This window comes from Oxyura jamaicensis, chromosome 2, assembly GCF_011077185.1.
Source record: "Oxyura jamaicensis isolate SHBP4307 breed ruddy duck chromosome 2, BPBGC_Ojam_1.0, whole genome shotgun sequence".
In the NCBI taxonomy this organism is placed as follows: domain Eukaryota; kingdom Metazoa; phylum Chordata; class Aves; order Anseriformes; family Anatidae; genus Oxyura; species Oxyura jamaicensis.
The window spans coordinates 28,483,210-28,505,918 of record NC_048894.1 but is presented as its reverse complement, the minus strand read 5'-3'; the positions used below and the strand labels follow the sequence as shown (position 1 = coordinate 28,505,918).

Here is a 22,709-nt window from a genome sequence, read left to right as displayed (position 1 = left end):
AATCTAGCTTCTCAACGCCTCTCAACTTCTAAGTGAGAATTTGTTGGCAGAAATTGTTTTAAAACAACAAAACTGCACATGCTGATATTCAAATACTACTACTAGGAAGCTAATGGGAGGGGAAAAAAACACCTCAAAGGAAGCTTGGGGATGAACACGTTCTTCTATCCAAGTATCTGTCAAAGAGAACTTTTATAAGCATAATATATATCCTCTGCCACACAGACCAACAAAGCAGCTGAACATAAGATGCCATTTTTCAGTCATCCACTGCCCATCACGGCTCCGATGTCTCTACCATAGTAAACCTCTCTCTCAACATAGACTTCCTATCCAAAACTCCCTCTCCCTGGATCTTTCAACAGTTTCAGTATCTCTCCTTCTTCCAACCATGATCCACATAGTTTTCTTTCTCTAAGCAGCCCAACTTCTTTCTTTCAAGCCCTGGAACCTAAACAATTTGTATTTTGCTGCCTTTCCACATCCACTTACAGCGGTCTCTCAATTCTATTTTTCCTCATTTACCATCCATTCAGGTCCTTCTCCAGCCCACCAGTCAGAATCCCACCATGATCTGTCTGCATTTGTCAGTGGGTACCAGTCTTTTTGCCCAGACAACCACAGCTCAAGGATTCATCTGTCTATGACCAAAAAGCCAAAAAGTCATACAGTACATCTGCATGAGCTTGGCTTAGCTTTACTGAGTAAACAAGTTTAAGATGTAAGAATACAGAAGTCAGACTGGTAGGTAAGTAAAACATTTAATTGCATCTGTTGATTTAAAATGGTATAAAGTAAGTGACTCAAGAAAACATAAATAAAAACATGAAAGCCTTGAAAATACAGTGGAGAATCTGAAGACACCAATTCAGCAAGATCAGAATCAACCTGTTCCAAGGAACAACAGTAGCTGAAAAATCTCCGCCTTACCAATGGCTGCCTGACCAATAGAGATTCATCTGATGTCTGCAGTGGGTCTGATATTCACACAAAAGCTTGGCCCAGCAACATGTTATTCCTCACCATACATAAACATACAACTGCAGTCACCTGTGTTACGTCTGTGTAAACACACAACTACGATCACCTATGTTACATATACTCTTCCTGCATCTGCGTACGACAAAAGACAACTGAAGTGACCCAGCAGAGGGGTAGCTACACACTGCCCAAGTTCACTGTCCTCTCTTATTCTTAGTGTGTACCACCTATCCACTCTGCATCTGAATCAAGCAGACTTCATGTACCAGTCACTGGCACCACAGTTAGGCTGCCTCACATAATGCTACTCAAAGCACCAGTGACAGAAGATCTAAAAAAGAGCTGTAACAAGGCTCTGGTAGTTCTGAGGAAACTGTTCCTCTCGCAACAATTCCTAAAGGCTTCCAATTTTTCAGATGGCATCAAATTGACACGGATGTATTTCTTTTCTATCCTTGGGAGGTCTCTGATCAAAAACTTCACTTTTCTCCTTAAGGACCTATGTGCATATTTGTTGTGCAAATATGGCACACCATATTGGGAACAATAATAACAACCTGGGAAATTCAATGCACTTGCCCAAAATCTCAGAAACAGAGTAACATTTTTTCCTGAAAAGAGGCAGTATATCAAGGGTACTTTAGAAATATGGAGAATTTTGAGTTGGAACGATTAAAGTATTACAGGCAGTAAGAAACAGAAAATGGGGTCTGGTACTGCAATTGCCACCACTGCCCAGCAAATCTAACTTTCATATGTACCAGTGCCAGCTGCAGACCTTCAGAGTAAGCTTTGATGTGGTTCAGTCATGGACATTTCATTTGAGCATTTCACCAGTCCCTTTTTTCACTGCCTGTAAGCAAACTCTTTATAATTCAATCATTGTATAGAAGTATCCTGTGCATTATTCATGCTTTTTGGAGAAGGCGAGTAGTTAGCTTCTACTGTTTTAGAAACAAAAATAGTAATGCGACATTAAGTTGACAATAATCATGTTTTGAACAGTATCACTAACGTATAAAGCCCACCGGCTTCACATAAACATTTTTGCATATAGTAGACTGAGAAAGAGTACTTTAAATACTTTTAGTATGAATTAAAATACACTGAAAATACTGTGTTGCTTAATTTCATAATTTTATCAATCTTCACTACTAAAAAATTAACTATTTCATATACATTGGTTATATATGAAATTTAAGATATAAAAATGAAGGGAAAAGAATTTTTCCTAAAGCATCTCATTAAATAGTGAAACTAGTTTTGAATGAAAAATGAAGATAGTATTTTCACAATTAGAATGAGACAGATACTTAAGTAGAACAACGTACACAAGCTGAAGTTTCAAAATAAAGAACTGGCCTTTAAAAAAAATCAAATCTTATGTGATTTCTATGGGAAATAGGACCAATTGAAAAAAGAGAGAATGATAAGTACCAATTACTGTAAACTTTACCCACATTTCCTTTCCCCCCAAGATGCAAAACGCTCTATTATGAACTCCCAGCAATCAAACAGACAGACACAGGCTGATGTGCCATCTTCTTTCAGAGAAGAATCAGGATGAAATGATGGTACACAGAACACAGGAATGCTTACCAAACAGCTTGTAATCACCTGTGCTGACCACTCCACACACGTGAACACCCAGATATGCTTATCAACAGCCTACACACAGATACGTGCTGCTACATACAGGGTGAAAATGAGGCCAGAATAGCTTTGACACAGCTTAGGAATGAATGACTAATGAGCACACACTATTCAGATCAAGTCTTCAAGAAACTATGATTTGTATCAGGAAAAAACCCTCACAGTTAGGGGTCTTCTGACACACCACAGAAAGGCAGTTTACCTAATCCCACCTTAGTTTGCAACACAGGGGGGAATCCTGTCTCTAAGCAGGGAGGACAGGGGTACAGTTTACCTTTATGGAGAATTGATATGTTTTTTTCCCTCTACACCTGAAGCACCAGTTCTGGGGACTGGGACAGCAAAGGGACCATGAAGATGATCAAAGGGACTGAAACATCTGTCATACAAGGAAAGGCTGAGACTGCTTGGTCTCAAAAACAGAAGGCTCAGTAGGGAACTCCCTCTACTTTAATATTAGAAGCAGTTTTTGCTGGAGTTCGCTTGCTTGGTTTGGGGGGTTGTTTGTTTGTTGGTGCTTGGTGTTTGTCTGGTTTGTTTTGTTTTACTGTGAGGAAGGTCAAACAGAACAGGCTGCCCAGGGAGGCTGTGGAGACCGCAGCCTTGGAGGGATTCAAAACCCAGCGAGCCCCTGCCTGGAGAAAGCTGCTCCAGCTGACCTTGCTTTGAGCAAGGGGACTGGGAACCAGCTTTAGAGGTCCCTGCCAATAGCAGCTATTCTGTGATTCTGCCTTGAATAAAAGCGAAAACGGTTCAGACGAGCCTTTCAGAGTTAAAGAAAATTAGAGTCCTACAGTTTACTTATTGTTCTTTAATGTGAAAAACTAAGATTACCACAGGAGTTTTAAAAGCCCGCAGGTTTTCTTATCTCTTTTTCACAGCTAGAGTTATTAAAAGAACCGTCAGTAGGTACCAGCAGACGACAGGCTGTTTTCATGTAAATTTAAACAATTTTACTAAGACTGGTTGCAAAGTAACACTTTTTCCCCATTTCATTGCTTTTTATATTAAGATATTAAACTGCTGCTTTCCCACTTTTTACATACCAGTAATGGCATAATCTCTCCAAAATGCAGAAAAATGTCAATTATCACTGGATTGATTCACAACACACAACGGGACTATTAAAACTGGCACTATTGATTTTACCCATGCAAAACCTAAAATCTTAACAGATACAGCGATACAGCATTTCCTCTAAAGTAGACATTAAATACTTTTTTCCTCGGATGCTTAACATCCCTCCACAGACTCCTACGTTTAACAGTTACAAATTACTTAGTACTCATCAAGCCAAAAAAAAAAAATCTAGAAGTTGCTCTATATTCCTGTCATTTCGTGTTAGATAGTCTTCTAAACTTAAGCTGATGGATTTATAAATAAGGCAATTCCTGATGCAATTTCTCATCCTGGCACTGAACCCAGCCTTGTTATTCTTTCTGAACATTTTCAAAACTCATCTATTCTTTTTCGGCATTACTTTTTTGGTCACATTGTGTACCATCCTCAAATACCTTCATCCTTCCTGTTCTGAATCTCAGCATAGTCAAATAGTACTGCAAAAATACATTCCATTAGAAAGACATGACCAAAACAGTCTCTAGACTGGAAATGAGAAGTCCACTGGAATTTTGAATTTGACTATCAAGTTCATAAGAGTTTAAACTTTTTTATTATTGTTATTCTAACTGCCTTTTACCAGGCATAAGCCACAAGCCAGTGTTCCCACATGGTTCTGCTGATCTGCATGCTCTGCACTAGATGGAGAAATGCAGACAGGAATCTCATCCATTCTCTTTTATGTTTTATTTGCCTTAATTGCTGAGCAGAGATGGGATATTAAATAAGTGGTCCATATCACAAGGTCCCAAGAGACTTCCATTTTGAGGCCTAGAAAGGCATAATATAGGCATACCTGCGAAACAGAAGATTTAACTCCTCCTCTATATTTCCCTAGGTAGCAACATCAGGACCAGGCATAATTTGTCTCTGAATTTTAGTAACAAGAACACTTTAGAAAGCTCTTCAAATTCATGAGATTTTTTAAATCCAAGGATAAACCTTGCCTGCCTTTTACACGGAAGCGTGCACTTTTATTCATACAGTATTTTCTTACCAAATTATAATCAAGCTTCTGCTATGCAATTTTGGTGCTGCTATAGCCAGCTTTTATTGCTGTATTAAATTGTTAGCAAACAGCTAAAGGCTGCCAAAACAATTTAATCATACCTATTTCATTTTTAATAGTCTTTTGTAAGGAACAGCTCTGAAATTATTGTTTAGATATTATGGTGAAATAAATGGCAACAAATTTTATCAATTATTTTACAGCCATTGGGATTTTTGCAATTAATTTAGGAAATTCTATAAAATGAAGGCTGTTAGCTATCAGTCCACTGGTATCACTGAATTATATTTGCATTTACTTCTCTTTATTCCAGCTAAAACTGAGCAATACATCAAACTTTTAAGTACCAGTACTGCAATCCCCTTTGGCTATCACTACCATTTCAACTGCCTCTTAAAAATCTTAAAACCAGAAATGCCTCACCCAATGTGTTTTACCATATGTGGGATGCTGAAGGTTTCTGAAAGTGCTATCAGATGCTACAGGGTTTTTGTAAGACACACCCCACCATTAAACCCCATGTGTACATGCTAGGTTTCAGGAAAAGTACATGGTTAGTTGTCTCTGTTCACTTTTCACTACAAATATTTAAATTACATAATTTATTTTGGTTTTAGATTTCAACCTAATGTTTCAGATGTCATGGTTTTTGATTTCAAATGAAGAACTGAGGTTCTCTGCCCAGAAATGACTGAAGATTATTTTGACTTTTTGTCAACTCCAGCATGTCTTCTTGACCAACCAATAAATGATGTGACAGCAAACATGTTCCAACATATTCCAACTTCTCTCTCAAGTGAACCACTAAATTTGTTTCTAGTGCCCCCTAAGGGAAACATGCAATGATACCAATAATTACCCAACACATTAAAACTGGACAGGAGAAGGATAAAAAGAAATGAAGTGCCAAGCTGTGATTTAGAAAGATAAAGTTGTACACAATGCTAGATATAAGCAAGGCTTTTCATCAGTTCTGAAAAAAGGAAATTAAAAGTTGCCAAAGGATACATGAATTGCAGCTTCGGACAAGTAATTTTTCCTGTCCAACTACTCTTACATGTATTACTTTAGATGCAGAAAAGCTCTTGTATGGTATCAATGTTTTCCCAATGCATACAAACATAGCCTTTTCCAAGCAACAAATGCTGACCTTTCAGTGTGCTGTGGTTGTTCCTACTTTGCTCTCTTCTACAGCAATTTCTAATAACATAAATCAAAAATGACATACAGAAATAAGTGTACTGTGCTGTATAGCTGATGTGTAAGGTCTCTGTGATAGCTAATTAGAAAGGATGCTTTGCTGAATTATCATACTTCAAATGCAATTACTGCAGAGCAACAACATAAATTAACCTTACAGAACAAGGCGTTCAATACTGTTGCTGAAGATACATACATTTCCCTTCCCCCACAATCAGTAAAATTCAATATGAGAAACAATGAACATCTAGCATGGCTTTGTTTTTATCTTCAGAAGAGAATAGTGATTTCTGTAATAGAATTCAAATGCTTGGCCACACTTCTTCTACTTTCCTAGCCTAACTTTTGTTTCCTTTTAATGAGAAAAGGGAAAGTCAGCAAAACAAAATGTCACCATTAAATCATTTCACAGCATTTTGTGTCAGAAATGTAATGGAATATGCGCACATCACAGGAAAGGTTACTGTTCTTCCAGAACATCTTTTCACTTGGTTCAAGGCACATCCCTCTACATAACTGTGCAGGCACTACTGATGGTTGTTCTCCCTGGGCTTAATTTGGCAGTTGAAGGATTGTGGCATTTTCATGAAACCACTGTGCAGTGATTTTAGTGGTTATCTGGCTGAAAGTGATTCTATGATTTAGAATAATTACTCTATTTATGTGCAATGGTAAAAGTCAGTTACGACACCATACTCCAGTGTTAGCTTATACTTTACTGCATATTTCCTTACTATGGCATCACATCAGAACTCAGAGTCAGAAGAAGAGCAATTTATTGTTCCTGTTCTTCAACAATGAACTACGTACAGGATAAAAAAGCATTGTTATACTTAGTTTAACTGACAATTCTGAGAAAAAGAAGAAAATAACTGTTTAGCCAGTTAATGAAAGAACTGAAAATTAATTTACACTTGGCCTTTACATTGTTACAACCAGTGATATGAAAAAGAGAAAGTACCCGTATTAGTCTCTGCTAAAAACCTTTCGATATTCTTGAAGCAAACGTAAGCTTTTTTTTCTTCCATATCCTTTTTACAGCCTTTCTTTTCAAAGCTACGTGAACTTACTAGGCGTTCCTCAACATGAAGCCGAAGAGAAGCTTGAAAATTTAGCTGCAACTGTATTCAAGACAGAATGGCAAAATTCTTGAATTGTATTTTTCTCATCTTCATGACAACAATATCCAAAGAACATTTGTTCAAATGACACAACTTCTAGAGAAAGAGCAAGTATAAAAAATCCATTTGAAGGTAAACATTTAGAAAAAGATCTGAACAAGAAGAATGAGATTGTTATAAAGTAATGATGTGCTACCTGAAACACTCAGTGATACTGAATTCCTGGTTTAGTACGGAATCGTCTGTGGCTTTTTGAATGGCCTGAAGCAATTCAGACATAAAAACATATTTTTTTACTGATATGAGAATATAAAGGAAACACACAAAGTGATATAAGTAATAGTAATGATCTCAGTCACTCCAAAGAAGGTAATTTTATTAATTTTAAGGCAAAACAAAATCTGAATCTAGCCTTGGATACAGTACACGACAGATGCTTTAAAAGAAAAATTAATCACAAAAGCCATGTAAAAGAAAAATAACAAAGTGAATAATTACTTTAGTCTAGATTATTAAATCTGTAACTTCAATGGCTACAACAATATGGAACCAAAGACCATCGACGGTAGACAAAGTTAAAAATGTAATGGATACAAAAACTATGCTGAAATACGGGAACAATGCAGACACCTAGCACTTTTCACAAAAAGCAAAATACATTCTATAAAAAGATTAATATACTTGTAATATTCTCAAGTTCGTCTTTAGCAGATTTTATATGCAATTTATTTCAGTTATATTAAAGTTTTATTACAAAAAATTAATTTCTCCTGTAGCATATGCATATGCTACTGAACAGCCATCTTTACCAAGTACATCACGATGCTAAAGAGGGATTGCAGGAAGAACTTCTTTTTTTCTTTTTTCTTGTCTATGCTTTTTAAAGTATGTTCTCTAGCATGCAGCTCTGAAATATAATTCTGAGGCTACAGAAATATTATGCTAAAAAGAACAATAATATTGCATATACAAGTAGATTACTATCCACAGGTAGCCACAGATAATCTCAGTTAATAACACCATACGGAAACTCTCAATTTAGTCCCAAATTAATAACTGCATGCATTTTTGTTCCACTGATTTATTAATGAAAATTTGCACTATATGATACCTTAATCATGTGAATAATAACTATGGCTGATGCTTAGAAAAATGACTCAAAACCTTTAAGCTCCCTGTATTTTTAATGGCTTTTCACATGTGAGCTTTTCACAAATGTAAAGCTTTGCACAAATGAGCTTTTTTTCCTCATTTTACATCAAATTTTGAATACTGTAGATGAGGTTTTTGCACCAGGAATTCAGGCCTCCTACTATTAAACCCCACACAGATTAATTAACTACAGATCAAAGAGCAGTAATAGTAATGGACAGCAGTAACAAAAGTGAGAAACGAAGTGCATACCAGTAAGAATTCTTATTCTGCATATTAAGATTTCTTACTCAAATAGTTCATAATTAACATTACAGTTCTGTGAATGGATATGTAGAAAACTGACTCTCTAAAAACTTCACACTAATTGTGACAAGTCAAAAACAATGCTGCAATGTTTAAATGGTTATTGTTTCATGCCATTGTCTTCTACCACATTATTTTAATATCTGAACACAAACGTTTTCAAGCTATAAATTTCTTAAGTGTTTTAGTTTCCTGGCTTCTGTAGCAGTGGCTCAATTTAACACTGAAAAAAAACGAATTGATAAAGAATTTGGTATTTGTTTCCTGAGCATCTTGTACTGTCACGTGCTCTGATTTGATAACCTTGCTGCACTCAAAGTTACTGAAGTAGTTTGGACGGAATGATGGAACATCTGACAAACACAAATACCAACTGAATTGGATGACTTGATAAAAGAAAAAAATCTTAAGAATACCCACCAAAATAAGAAGCTACTGACCCTATCAATATATATTTAAATCTTTTGCAGCCATAATATATAACTGATAATACTAATAATTACTAACACTATCTGGTAACCAGATAGGGAAATCGTTTGCTAGGTCATCTGCCTCCCCTTTGCTGTTACAGATAATGAAATTCCACGTTCTCTGCATCTTGTGTAATTGAAGTAATTTTAATCTTCTGATAAACCACCTCATTCAAGGACCTTCTTTTCCAAAGAACAATTTTTGCTGTAAGCAATGAGTGAATCAGGAGAGTCTCAGTATTATATTTTTTTTTTTAGAAATTCTTCTAAACTTTAGGAGTTTGAGAAGAAAAAAGGTATGGGAGGGATGCACATATTATCTACGGCAACAAGAAAAATACTATATAAATCCTAAAATACCTAGCTGTTCTGGGAACAGATGACAACTGCTAAATATAGCATAAAGTTCTGAAGTACAAATATATGATTGTAGCATAGACTTGAGGAAGCAGCTGTAACTGAGAGAAGGAAAACTATTTACGAAAAGTCAGTGATCAAAAAAGGTAAAATATTGTTAGTAGCACAGAGATCATACCTAATTTTTAGAGCACCACACTGCCTCAGGACTTTTTTTAGGGCAAGCATTTGCCCTAGAACTTTAGCTTACTGAAAAACAAAAACTGTACAAAAATCTGTGGTATTTCAGTTTGAATGAAGTCTTTTGTGAAAAAATGCACGGTATCATTAGAGGTATTCTCTTGCTATCTAGCATAAAAAGAACCATTTTTTAGAAGGCAGTAGAATGACATAAGTGACAGAAAAAAAATGATGCAACAGGTAACTTAAACAATTAGAAAAGTTAATATGCAGAATGAATCCCTGTAAAATACATAGTGGAAATAAAAAACAGTACTGAATATTGAACTTCCTTTCATTTAAGTGGTTCATTCCAGTAAAACAATGCATTTATAACCCTCCTTAAAACCTAAGACTGTTGAAAATTGTGGCTGAATTAACTAATATTTTCCTTCTAATTAATCTCTGCATTAACAGCCTTAAACTATCGTAAATCATATGCTTTCAATTACTATGATAGATTGTTAATCTTGTTGCAGTGCAGTTAAAGTAATTAATAATGTGCTTGTTCTGAAGTAAACTTCAGCTCCAGCAGAGCTTTGGAGCTGGCAGCTAACAGCTAAGGAACAAAACCTTAACTCGAAGGCTGATGTGCACCTCAACATGAAAAGGAGAGAAATAAAAAGGTAAAAATGCACCTATGCAGGACAAATGTAATTAAGGAAATGTGGAGAGCAACAGTTTCAGATTAAAATGTTCTGAGGATTCAGATGAACCTTTCTAGAATATACTCCCTGACAAATACTAAAGGAAATCACTTTGTGGAGCTAAGGATTCATTTATTGTGTGACTTGGTGACTCTCCCGTATTTGACAAGTCAAATTGACTCCTAGTCAATCTTACCAAATAGATTTTTTTTTCCTTCAGTAAACATGCCAATGCATATGTCTTGATCTGTCTTCCTACTACTCACCTTCCCATTCCAACCTGCCTTGATAGGTCTGCATGTGCAGAACATCCTACCTAGTTACATTCCCCAAAATACTAGTTTACATACTTTCACATTTACTTTTTTCCAAGAAAGAACAAATTAATTCTCTTAATGTTCTTAATTAATAATAATTAATGTTCTTAATTTTCCACATTAAGAACAAATACTATATCCATGCTTAACAGTTAGCCTGACAGTTTTACACTTCTTTGAATACAATAACCAGCATTTAAATGTGTTTTTCAAATCTATTCCATATTCCTTCAAACACAACCTTAGACTATATTACCTTCTCTGTAACACTATAGTTGTAACTTTGCCTCAGTTCCTGCAAATCAAAGCAAATGATGCAAATCAAAGCAAATGATAAAATCTAACTACTGACCAAAAAAAAAAAAAAAAAACCTAGACAGAAAATTTACTGACAGTAAAGTATAAGAAGTCAAAACCACAAAACTATAAAAATGCATATTCTACACTTGCTCTAAATTGTGGGATAAAGATATCTAACACTTTTTCAGATTATTTATTTAAACTAGCCAATGCAACTTCATGATTTTACCTCATATATAAGCTATAGTCTAATCTTATTCTACTTTTCTCAAATCTAGTGTTTAGGTATCAATTTTATCTAATGCACTATATTGCCAAACATTACCCAAAGCACAGCTAAAGCCAACAACTGAGGCTAAGGTATTTTTTTTCTTAAATAGTAGCGGTTGAATGCTGCATTATTTTTTGAGAAGAGGTCACTTCTTTAGAAGTGAAGTCATTTAGAAGTCTTCCCTTGAAAGATTTAAAATTAGATTGTTTCATGGACTTTTTTATTCTATGTATTAAAGTAATTTTATATTCTATGTATTAAAATAAATACACGATTCATCTTAATGTTGTTCTTTTACAGAAACAAAACAGCAATACTATGCTAGAAGCACTTTGTGCATACTGTGGTACAATTACTTTCTCAGTCTGGAGAATGGTGAAAAATGGAAGGCAAGCATATTAAGCCATTTTGAACATACTTCACCTTATCCCTGTTTCTACTAAATATGGTTAAATTCTCAAGGGAGCTCTTGGACAGTATGATAACTTTTTTAAAATCTGTATTACTGAGTTATTAACTTCATTAAAAACAACAACAAAAGAATGAGGTACTTAAGAATTAAACAACTCCTTTGCAAGATCTATCATTCAGTGACTGTAATAAAGCATTCAGGAAATTGAGAGGTATACTGTTACAAGTAGTTTCTGATTCCTCAGTGCTTTAGTTTTAAGTGCCTGCTGTAACTTCTACCGAATTCTTACCTCCTTGAAAAAAGGCCATGTCTCCATGCCTTGCATCAAATCTATCTGTATCACATACGAAGTATTTTTAAACCCCTGTATTTTACTACTCTTCTTCTCAAAATTCAGTTCATTTGAGTAAAAGGTTATTCAAAATTCACACATCTCTAATCAATAGCACGGGTTCTGTACTGTCATTTATTATGTTACAGATTAGACTTTCTCTTATTGGAGTGAATGTTTATGAACAACTTTTCACTGTCCAGCTAATATTGTAAATTTCGACTGTTCCACCGATCTTGTAAAAGGTAAAAATTGCACAAGTATCTTATTCAACAAAAATTACATATTTTTGAAAAATAAATTATATAATCATTGTATTCTAAGTTTTTTAAAAAAGTGTTACTGAAGGATTACAAAGCTCATCCACTTGCTTTGTGGACAAAGCCATAGTATCTTTACTTTCAGGTAGAGTGCATACTGCTGTACTGAAACCATCTATATATAAAAACTGATATCAGTGATTAAAGAACAGTATTGCTATTTCTGTAAAATATATGGCAACTATTAACAGACATAGAAGTACTGACACATTCACATGTATCAATACAGTTTTAAAAAGCTAATAAATATGAATAGTCTAACTTTTTTTTTTTCCACACAAAACTATAACTTAGGCAAACTTCAGCCAATTAATGCACTATTATAGTTTATCAGAATGAAACTTGCCTTTATAGGAGTAATTTTAAAACACTTTGCCGGCAATTATTTTAAGATTTACATCCATATGAACAACAGGTTAAATAAAGACACAAATAAGGAATAATCCTTCAGCCATTCACTGCTGCAAATAAAGGTGAAATTGAGATTAAAAAAAATGAACTTCCATTAGTCAAACAGTAATTACTGGTTGAACAATTTAATATTTTGTATTCCAGATTACTAAATACTCATCTTTGTTCAAGAAATTTGTTCAGAAATTTACCATAAAACCTCACGGAACTGTAGCTGATGAAAGACTGTGCTGGCAAATTAGTAGCCAGTAAGTGTCTCATTGTTCAGACACCACTTAATTTTAAACAGGTTCCTGTTTTATAAAGTCTTGAACACAAAGTGCAAAAGGCTTAATAGCAAGAGGCTGCAGTTTTGAATTACCTCACAAACAAAGCATTTTGCGTTTTGGAGAGTGGGGAGATGGGGAGTGTGCAGCACTGCAATCTTTGAAACGAGAGGTAATTGCTCATTTTCCTCTAGTACGTGCTCAGTTAGCAACCCAAGTGAGACATGCATGTAAATTTTAGAAAACCACATCTCTGAAAAACAGATTTTTCAAGAGTCATGCAACCAGCCCTGTCTCAGGTAACACACAGCAAGAAAAGCTAGAAGGGCCCACGATCAAGATTATTCCTCAAATCTGCAGTTTCAGCAGTGGTACATTTTCATTTAACTTAGTGATCAATTTTCACATTCAAAACAAAAATAACTTCTATAACATCCCCCCAAAGCTCCTTTAGTGGCAGATAGGTAGGAACATGTGACAATAAAAAATAAAATCCAGGAATTACAAAATGTATATTGAATGAAGGATAAAGATGATGAAAAATTACTGTTAATTGTTTTCTGAGAAACATTTGGCTTCAATAACAAACAGATCAGTGCCAAACAAAACTGATCAGGGAAAAAAAAAAAGGAAGAAAAAAAGTTTCTTTCCCCTCCTAAATATCTCTTTCCTTTAAGCTTCCATTGAAAACAACACTTTCTTTGTACTACTACTGAGGAGTTCTGTATGATGGTACAGTTGTGAGAAAGGTGGTTTCTCTTCCTTTGTGACAGTATAAGAGAAAAATGGATTCTTTAAACTTTCCCTGACATACTAACAACATGGATCACACTCCTCCACAATTTTAGCTACATTGCAGAAAGCCTACATAGCTAACGTATTATTACAGTCAGCAAATTTACTCTCATCAACAGAAATACAGTTAGTTATACCCACCATACCTCCCCCACCCCCAAAAAAAATCCTAAATAGTTGAGAATCATAAACGTACACATAAAATATGCCTCCATGAGACTTTAAATGCAGTGGTCACCTAGCTTGGATAAAGCTACTGCTTTGTATATGAATTACCTGAAGAAAAACATTTTTTTAATTGATAATCTTGTTTTAAAACTAAGAAAATAAGAAATAAGAGCTTGGAAAATATTTTTCAGAGAATCATAAACAAAGGATTAGAGCACATGAATCCTTTTTCTCCTCCCATGCAGGATTACTAATCTGCTTTCAAAGCTTAATTAGGAGGATGGTGTAAGGTAGAATGTGTTGGGTTCTGGCATGCAATATGCTTCTTTTTGGTCTGTCTGCATTATTAGTAAAATCTCTTCATGTAGCCAACTAGATGTACCACTTATTTCCTGTCATACTTTTAATTTTCAACCTAAATATCCAGGTGTGGAAAGCATTTCCCCATTTTCTTTATATCCTCGAATCTGGTATTCAACACTTACAGAAAAAGCCTGAGGAAGAAAACTAATTCACAGCCCTTTTTACATTAAGGCACAGTACATGCTCCCAGGATTCTTTCCCACAACAAAATAGCCTTCTTTCACCTTTTATTTCTTGCCAACTGTTCTGAGAGTAAGGCTGAAGAAAGCCCTTTTTCTTGTTATGGGCAGTTAAAACCTGTTATCAGTTGCTATCAGGGTTACTGTGTTAACTATCATTTAATACTCGGCACTTCTATTTCAGTCTGGTCCTGGCCAGGAACTAGGAGTCCTACTGAGCAGCTTGTCCGTGTATGAGCTACTTACAAGGTCCTAGCAGTACTCTGCCTCCAACTGGGGAATAAAAGAAAACCAATCTGGCACACAACATGTGAAATTGTATCAACTTCTATAGCACATGATATGCTGAAATTGATACATAAAATAAGCTGTTCTGAGCACAAGATAACTGTATCTGGGGTACATCCTAATTCTAAAGCTACATTTAGCCTGCATATATCATTGATTCTGACTTTTGCCATAACTGATTCCTTGAAAGAAATGAAAACGTGTTTTGGAATAACCCTTCTAGTTAAAACAACAATTATATCTGCACTAAAGAGATCTTTTCCATAAAAATCTAACTGAAGCATACGGGGCCTAAATATAAATGCTATTTTAATCTAAATTTATTATGAGATCATTTTAATGGAAGTTCAGTAGATTCAATTAGAATCAGCTTTCTGGTTGCTAAGCTCCATTATTCTTCTTTCTAGAACTCTGAGCAGTTCTACAGCTTCACAAAGAGGCCAGAATGCCAGATATGAAGTAAAAATCAGCAAAAGTTGTGGTCAACGGTAGCTATTCAATAGCAGCTATTCTACGCTTTAATTAGATTTCTACACCTACTAAAACACCATTCAATGTTTTTTTTCCACCTCTGTTTCAGATAAGAAATATGATTATCAAACCCTTTTATGATCTGCATTAATAGAGTTAGCATTAACACATTTTTAAAAGCATAAATTACTCATAATCCACACTTCAGCTCATAAAATTGTTGATGATACTAATTTAATTACTTTTAGGATGGTCCTGTAGCTTTAATATCATTAAATTGCTGGTTTATCTTTCTGACCTGCTATAAAACATTGACAATTCACCCTGACAAGAGAAAATTAATTCTTTTGTGTTAGAAAAACAGATTACCTTGGTTATTTACATCTTAATCCACAGCGTAAATGCGTTTGGCAGGTCAATAAGTGAATCAAATTAATGTTTCTAAACTAATGTTTCCCTAAATATTTTTTTATAAACATATTTTCTTTGTTATAAATATGATGACAAACTGATGAAGATGGAACTTTAATCCCTCATAGGGTCAGATCATCGAACTTACCTGACTAGATTTTCATTGTCTCCAGTCCCTTTGCATGTAGCACATTCAGTCCTTAAATCCTCTGACTTGGGCTTCTTTTGCAGAACAGACTGCCGTTGTCTTCTTTCTCTGGGAATCCGTTCCTGCCACAGCAGAAGGCAAAATAAAGGAATGGGGGGAAAGGAGGGAAGGAAAGCAAATATTTTCAATTATAGTAGTGTAAGTAACACTTCTACCCAAAGTTTAATTATTATTTTTTTGTGAAAGTGTTTAAACAAAAACAACAAAACAAACCAAAAAAAACAACACTATATTCCAACCTCAGGTTTTTCTTCCTCGGGCACAAAGCTTCGTTTTCGTCCTCTAGTTCTCTGAAAGAAAATACATTTAGAATTCAATACAAAGTGACATGGAATGCTTTTGCTACTTATTAATTACTCAAAACTTCAGCAAAAACAGGATATCATTTAAAGCATTAACTACAGAACCACTGTGAGACAACTACAATAACAGATGTTAGAGAAACACCTTTAGATTCTGGATATAAATATACAGAAGTAGCCAAAAGGTAAATATAAGAATATAAGTACTTTTGTTATCATTTAAATTCCACACCACTGCCTAGCTTATGATTTCTTTTCTTTTTTTTTCTTTTTTTTTTTTTTAATATATAGCTATTTAATACATCTCAAAATGTGAAAAAACTAGCGGACAAAAAAATCTTAAAACAGCTGTAATTAGTTGGACTATAAATCAAATTCTGAAGAAAGTAATGGTATCATGATTCTCCCGGGGTCGTCTTTGAAGGGGATTTATAGTAGTTTCACAGTAAAACTGTTTCGTATTTTTACATATAATTAAATGCAGTTATACTGAAAATAGAGCTGCCACTTCAACAGATATGTACCTCTTTATGGAAGATTTTGATCTGCTCAAGTTAATAAATTACTGTTTCAAAAAAAAAATCTACTTTAAAGCAAGAGTCAATTCTGTACTAGAATGGAACTTCAAGGCTAAATGAATGGAAAACTCTCATCTATTTTGTGCCTTCTTAGAGCAACACTTTAATTATCATTGTGATTCTCTTTCACATTTTCTTAGGACAATGCCTGAAAAACTTTAAGACAGTAAGAGCCTTAAACATCTGCAAAAATTACGTTCTTTTTTTTCTTTTCCCCCATGGATAAATGAAGATCTACAAACTGGAATATTCTCATATTCCAAGTCCAAGCTTGCAGCTGTGTGTAGTGTGTTTAAGACAAATTCCGTAACAAAAGCATGACAACACTACAACAACATGAAACCATATTCCAAATCATTCCTCAGATATTTTGCAGTAATACTTTGCCCATTTAATACATAAACATATATTTAATACATTTTTAGTAATACAGTCATAATTGAGGTGTACTACCTTCCACAACTTGATTTCATGACACATTTTTCCTTTCCCTTCTAATATGTGTTAAAATTAGACGTTGAGATTAAAGATGAAATCTAAGTGTAAGAAGACAGAAGAGTTCAAAATCTACTATTAAGTATAAATTGTTTTTCTAGATCACTATTACTGGATTATGCACATCTACACCATCTTTTCCAAGCACACTGCCATAAATTCTCCCTATACAAAGGAGCACAAACACAATGAAAATCTCCTTAATCCCCAGACAATGTCTTTTTCACTAGATGACAAACATTTCTGGGTTCAGTCAAAGGGAGAGGAAAAAAATGAGAACTTATGGAGAAAAGTATCAGTGAACACTCCTTGCAATTGTTGTAATAAGCCACTCAAGAGTTCAGATCTGGAAGTACCAATTCATTAGAAGTACCTGAACTTACTAATGTAGGTATGAGAGGTATTAACTAACATTGCATATAAGATCAATTTTTGCAATAAAAATATATTCCATCTTGAATGTTTATTAATGGCCTACACATCATCGACATGTTAAAAATATCATAGAGTCACTGTATATTAAAACTAGATGAAAAAAACATTTCATCAGATATCAGTAAACTAACTGTCAGCTTTACTACTTCCAACCACTGGCATTATCTTACAATGCTGTAACACTTACAAACTGGTAATTTTAAGCCATGTGGACCCAGCTGAATGCAAGATCTCATCATGAAAGGTTAAAAATAAGCAGGTGTAGAAGTACATGCCAGTACATGTGGTGTCATGGTCCCACGTTTAGGCAGGACAATAATGCATGCTTTGTACAGTCATAGTAATGCCATCTTGAAAACTGATACATAATTTAGAAATGTAAATAACAATGAAATTATTTTTTACACTAAGTGGAAAAGATTGCAAGTTAATAACTATGTTTTAAGAAATGATTAATCATATTTAAACTTTATCAAAATGGACAGACAAGATTAATAAATAATTTAGTCACCTTTGCCAAAAAAAAATGGTTTTCATCTGTCTGCTATATAATGACAAGATATGTCACATTGAATTATACTTGCATTATGCTTCCATTAGGTTTCTAAACCTTCATATATACATTGTTTGACAATCACTAGAAAACAAACATTAAAATCACCATCTTTGATGTACACATTTGTAAGGTATTTTTGTGTGTTTTTAAAGTAACAAATTTTTACATTTATGTTTTTCCAAAATAATTTTCACGCTTAAACAAATTTGCAATGCTGAGTTCTGCTGAGAATTATTAGACAATTGTCAGCATTCACAATGAAAAATAACATCAAATTCACAACTGAGAATGAAATCTTCTGTGATTTCCAGTAATAGCCTTCCAGTAATTAGGCATTTGTAATTCTACATGTATTTTCACTAAAGCTGCCTTACAGGTACACAGAAAATAATTAGATAAACCTGGATTACTTTGCCTAGTATTTTTCTTTATTGTTTTTGCCACGAAATTTCTATATTTGCCTTTTGAAATATTTTGAATAATTTCTGTGACTAATGGGCAGAATCAGGTACTATACACATCTGCATATACTTGCCACAGACAACTTAAAATTTAACATTTCTTGTAAAAGAAAAGCTTAAAGGAACAGTGTTATAGATGTCTAATGCTAAATATTACAGCTATGATAAACTTGCTCATATTCAGAACTTATTTGGAGACCGAAATGTTAATCCCCTGTAAGATGCCTACAAATGCAGTGATTTTTTTTTAATCAAAGCACTAGGTAACTTAATACTCTACAGATTCTTTCAATTTAGGACTTCTCTGTATCATAAAATGGAGCAGGCTAGTTTTGTGAAATTCGTCCCTGCAGCTCTAAAGAGGTGGAAAAATAGGTCAGAAAAGCAAAAAGTCAATGTTATTAGTACCCAAGCAAAACCCTCAACACTACCAATGCTATCTCAGCATTTTTTTTGTTTCACTGCGAAGGGTGGATACACTCTAGCATACCTACCATTGGGAATACACAACTCAGTCCGGAAAAAAAAAGACAGCTTGATTTAGAGTGAAGCGACTCATACGTGGCAACTGCCTCAAAACAACATGTGGACAGGAACCAAAAAATACTGTCTGATGCATTCTGGTTCAAAATATGCAATAAAAACAATGCAATAATTTAAACAATGTAACAATTTAATTTTCTATACATAGACATATTTCAATAAGTCTATGTATTTCAATAAGTCATTATTTCAAATGTTGGCATTTCATGACAGATAATTAGCTCTAATTGGTCATCCATCTCAGCCCCGTTTCTGTTCTTGCACGGTTCTGGAATTGAAATGAAATGGACCTGAACAGGAGAGATGCTTGTACACTTGACACTTCCCTGCTATTTACAGGAAGATTCCAGCCACTGAGCTATAGATCTCACTGCATCAACGAAATCACCACGCAGGCACCTCCATTCTCATACTACACAAGCAGCTTAAGATTTCTATTGGCACTCAAGTTTAGCCTACAGCTAAAGCACGAACTCGGCACTAATCCTATGTGACCTTAACCACCTCAGAAATCAGGCAACCTTATTCCAAAAACCTAATCGTGACACAGTAGGAAGACATCTTTCATTTCATTTCCTTTCACATCTAGGACCCTTAAATAAATATAATGATAATAATAAAGCTGTCAAACTAGTCAAATCTGGCTTCTAACACTATGACATGTTGTTCCTCTACCTCCCCTTCCCTAGGGATTCCTTAACTTCTCCTTCCTTACCACATCCACATCATGTCTCCCACAACAGCCCCAACTTCTCCCTACATTTCCCAGTGAAGGTGAGGACATGCTACAGCAAGTCCTACCTCACACATATTCCGACTGCACTGCAAGAGACCAAATGAAAGGATAACCAAGCTCTTAACTAAAACCTCTTCCTTACTACGGAATAGTACTGATCTATCCCACCCAGCTCCCCTCAGAAACGTCCATGAACTTTATTACCTTAGGCACATACACCTCTCTTATCAAATCTTGCCTTAACTGCTCAACATGTTCCTAAAGGCAAATTTATTACAAAGGCAGATATAACCGCTTAACTTAATTTTCTTAGAAAACCAAAATGACGTTGTCTTTTGAAACTTAGGATCAGTCAAATGATCTAGTTACTGTGTCACAAAGAACATACGTTGAACAAAAATGGAAGAGAAATAAAGTGTCTTATTTCATTAGTAACATACCCCAGAACACTCTGAGCAAGGATCAAGGAATTAAGATACAAGCATAAAATCATTTTTTTACATAGCAAAAAAAAAAAAAAAAAAATTAAAAATAAGTTAAATATAGATGAAATTCTTCCTACTAGTCATTTTCAGTGTAAGATTTTGAAAACACAAAAAACAGGACAATCAAACAAACAACTGTTCCTCAGCTAAGCAACTTCTAATTAAATTATTAAATTCCAGTCAAATGATGTTCCTTGGGTAAAGAGGCTGAGCTATTTGGTTCAATGAAATCATCTAGTGGAAAGCAAGCTATCCTTCTTTTATCCTTCTTTACCAGTGTTTAGCCTTCACAGCAATCTTAACACTCCCTCTCAGAAACTGCAACGGTCTGGGGAGATGAAGCCCAAACATCAACAACATCTCTTTTGGTCTTTTACTTCAAAGCCTGTCATATACAGAAGTCTGAGAAACATCTCACAGCAAGGCACAGACCACTCCTCTAAGTTATTTCATTAATTTCTGACTTTGCATTCTAAGTTTGGAGGAAACAAAACAAAACAAGAATGGCCTCTTGCCTAATTTCTTACAAATTCACACAAAACATTACAAGACTACCTACAAGGAAACAGGGATTGACACCACGTGCAAATAGCTATCATGCTAGAAAAGAAAGAAAAGTAGAACAAACAGCATTTATTTGCCCCTCTCTAATCTAATTTGTAATGATCTAGGCTGACAGTTACTAAAATAATGCAGTAAAATATATCGGATTTTAATAATATAATAAAATACAGGTGCAGAATTTTAGGAATTGCCTCTAAAAAAAGGATGCAATTAGGAGAACTAGAGCATATACTACCATAGGCAAAGGAAAGAAGTATACAAAATGGGTTTTGTTCAGCCATCATGTTTTGTGTCACAAACACATCCTCCAGTTGTATGCAGCAGCCTACTGTTGTGGTTTGGAACTCACACATCAGCTTAGGAAATTTTAAAAAGGACATAAATGACTATGTATATAAAAAAAGAATACTGCAATACTAAATGAATAATGAATGATGGAGGACAAATGATCCAACATGCTGTGGATCAGATGTGTGAGTGATACAGAACTGGGGGACATGTTTAGAATGTATTAAATGCCACAAAAAATCAGTAGATGACCAGGAATAATGTGGTTTCAATCCATGGAAGGAAGTATTGTACTAAAAACACAAAATCAGACAGTTAAAAGAAATGTCCATAATGGAATGACAAACGTTAAGGGAAAATGTGATCAACAACAGGATCAGATTTTCACGCCAAAAGAACACAAAGTTTCAGGGAAGACTTAACGGGGCATCTCCATTCTGGACTTACAAAAGCTGGAAATGAATGGCTAAATTCCACATTCAAATAAGGCCCTTAGCTTATAAGCAACGCAGTAGCAACGTGACAATGATACAAAACATATAAAATAAGAAGATTAAGTAATGCATTGACTGCACAATTTTGAATATTCTCAGAAAAATAAATTAAATACATGAAACAAATGAAAGACATTCATAAGGTTCTAGGATGCAGGTTTCTATTCTGGATTCAGGATTCTAGGGTTCTGTTCGGTGGTGCACACATGAACCAAAACCACCACAGCTGTCAGCAAACCGCATCATTATCCCTTACTCCTTTGTCTGTAAGATGCATACTTTAAGCCAGCTCATCCAAGACCAGCAGCAGAAGGGAAAATGTTCTCCTGCAGCAGTTCTGCTTTGTCAGCTCTCCCTTGAAGAGAAGGAAAACCAACAGGATTCAGAACTGTCCAAAAGGGGAGATGCAATCCTCAACGATCACAAATACGCGCTCTTGTTAAATATTGAAATTCACTGAAATGCATGTGGAGAACAAAAATTTATACTGCCATTTCTTCCTCTACACAAGGAGATAAGTATCAGAATGCTATGGAATCGTTCCAAATAAAAAGTCCATAGCAATGAGTCACTTCATTACTATAAAACAGAAGATGACAGATATGAAACATAAGCTGAGCAGAACACCAAAACAAAAGATTTTAAACTCTATATTGACTAGTTAGCTAATAACAAAGCATGGTAATACTGGGTCTCTTTATCTTCCAGGTTTTGATTTGGAAATCATATACACAAGCCTCCAAAGATTACGTAAAACAAACTCACTGAAATACGTCTACAGGGCTGTTAAAAAGCATAGTATATTTGGATATATCACTGATCATTGATGTTGCTTCAATGAGTAGTAGCACTTTATCAAATGTACTGCACTAAAACGACTAGCAAACAGTGCTGAGTTTCATGAACACTGTGACTAGGTTTTCAGAACAAAGAACTGGGAAAACTTCCAATACTTCCCAAAAGAAGTAACTTGATGAAATTACAGTGTTAACTATCAAGAATGTGAATAAAGCAAACTAAAGGTTTT

The 22,709-nt window shown here is 34.7% G+C and overlaps 1 protein-coding gene across 9 annotated transcripts in view; it reads right to left on the bottom strand.

Moving 5' to 3' along the window:
- Positions 1 to 22,709, bottom strand: part of PHF14 (PHD finger protein 14) — a 167,221-nt gene that overhangs the window by 83,244 nt on the left and 61,268 nt on the right. For all 9 annotated transcript variants that reach the window (XM_035316873.1, XM_035316865.1, XM_035316867.1 and 6 more), the window contains exons 15-16: positions 15,985 to 16,035; positions 15,686 to 15,807 (exon numbers count right to left, since the gene is read on the bottom strand). In XM_035316873.1, coding sequence (XP_035172764.1) covers positions 15,686 to 15,807; positions 15,985 to 16,035 — 173 coding nt within the window. The remainder of the gene's footprint in view (positions 1 to 15,685; positions 15,808 to 15,984; positions 16,036 to 22,709) is intronic.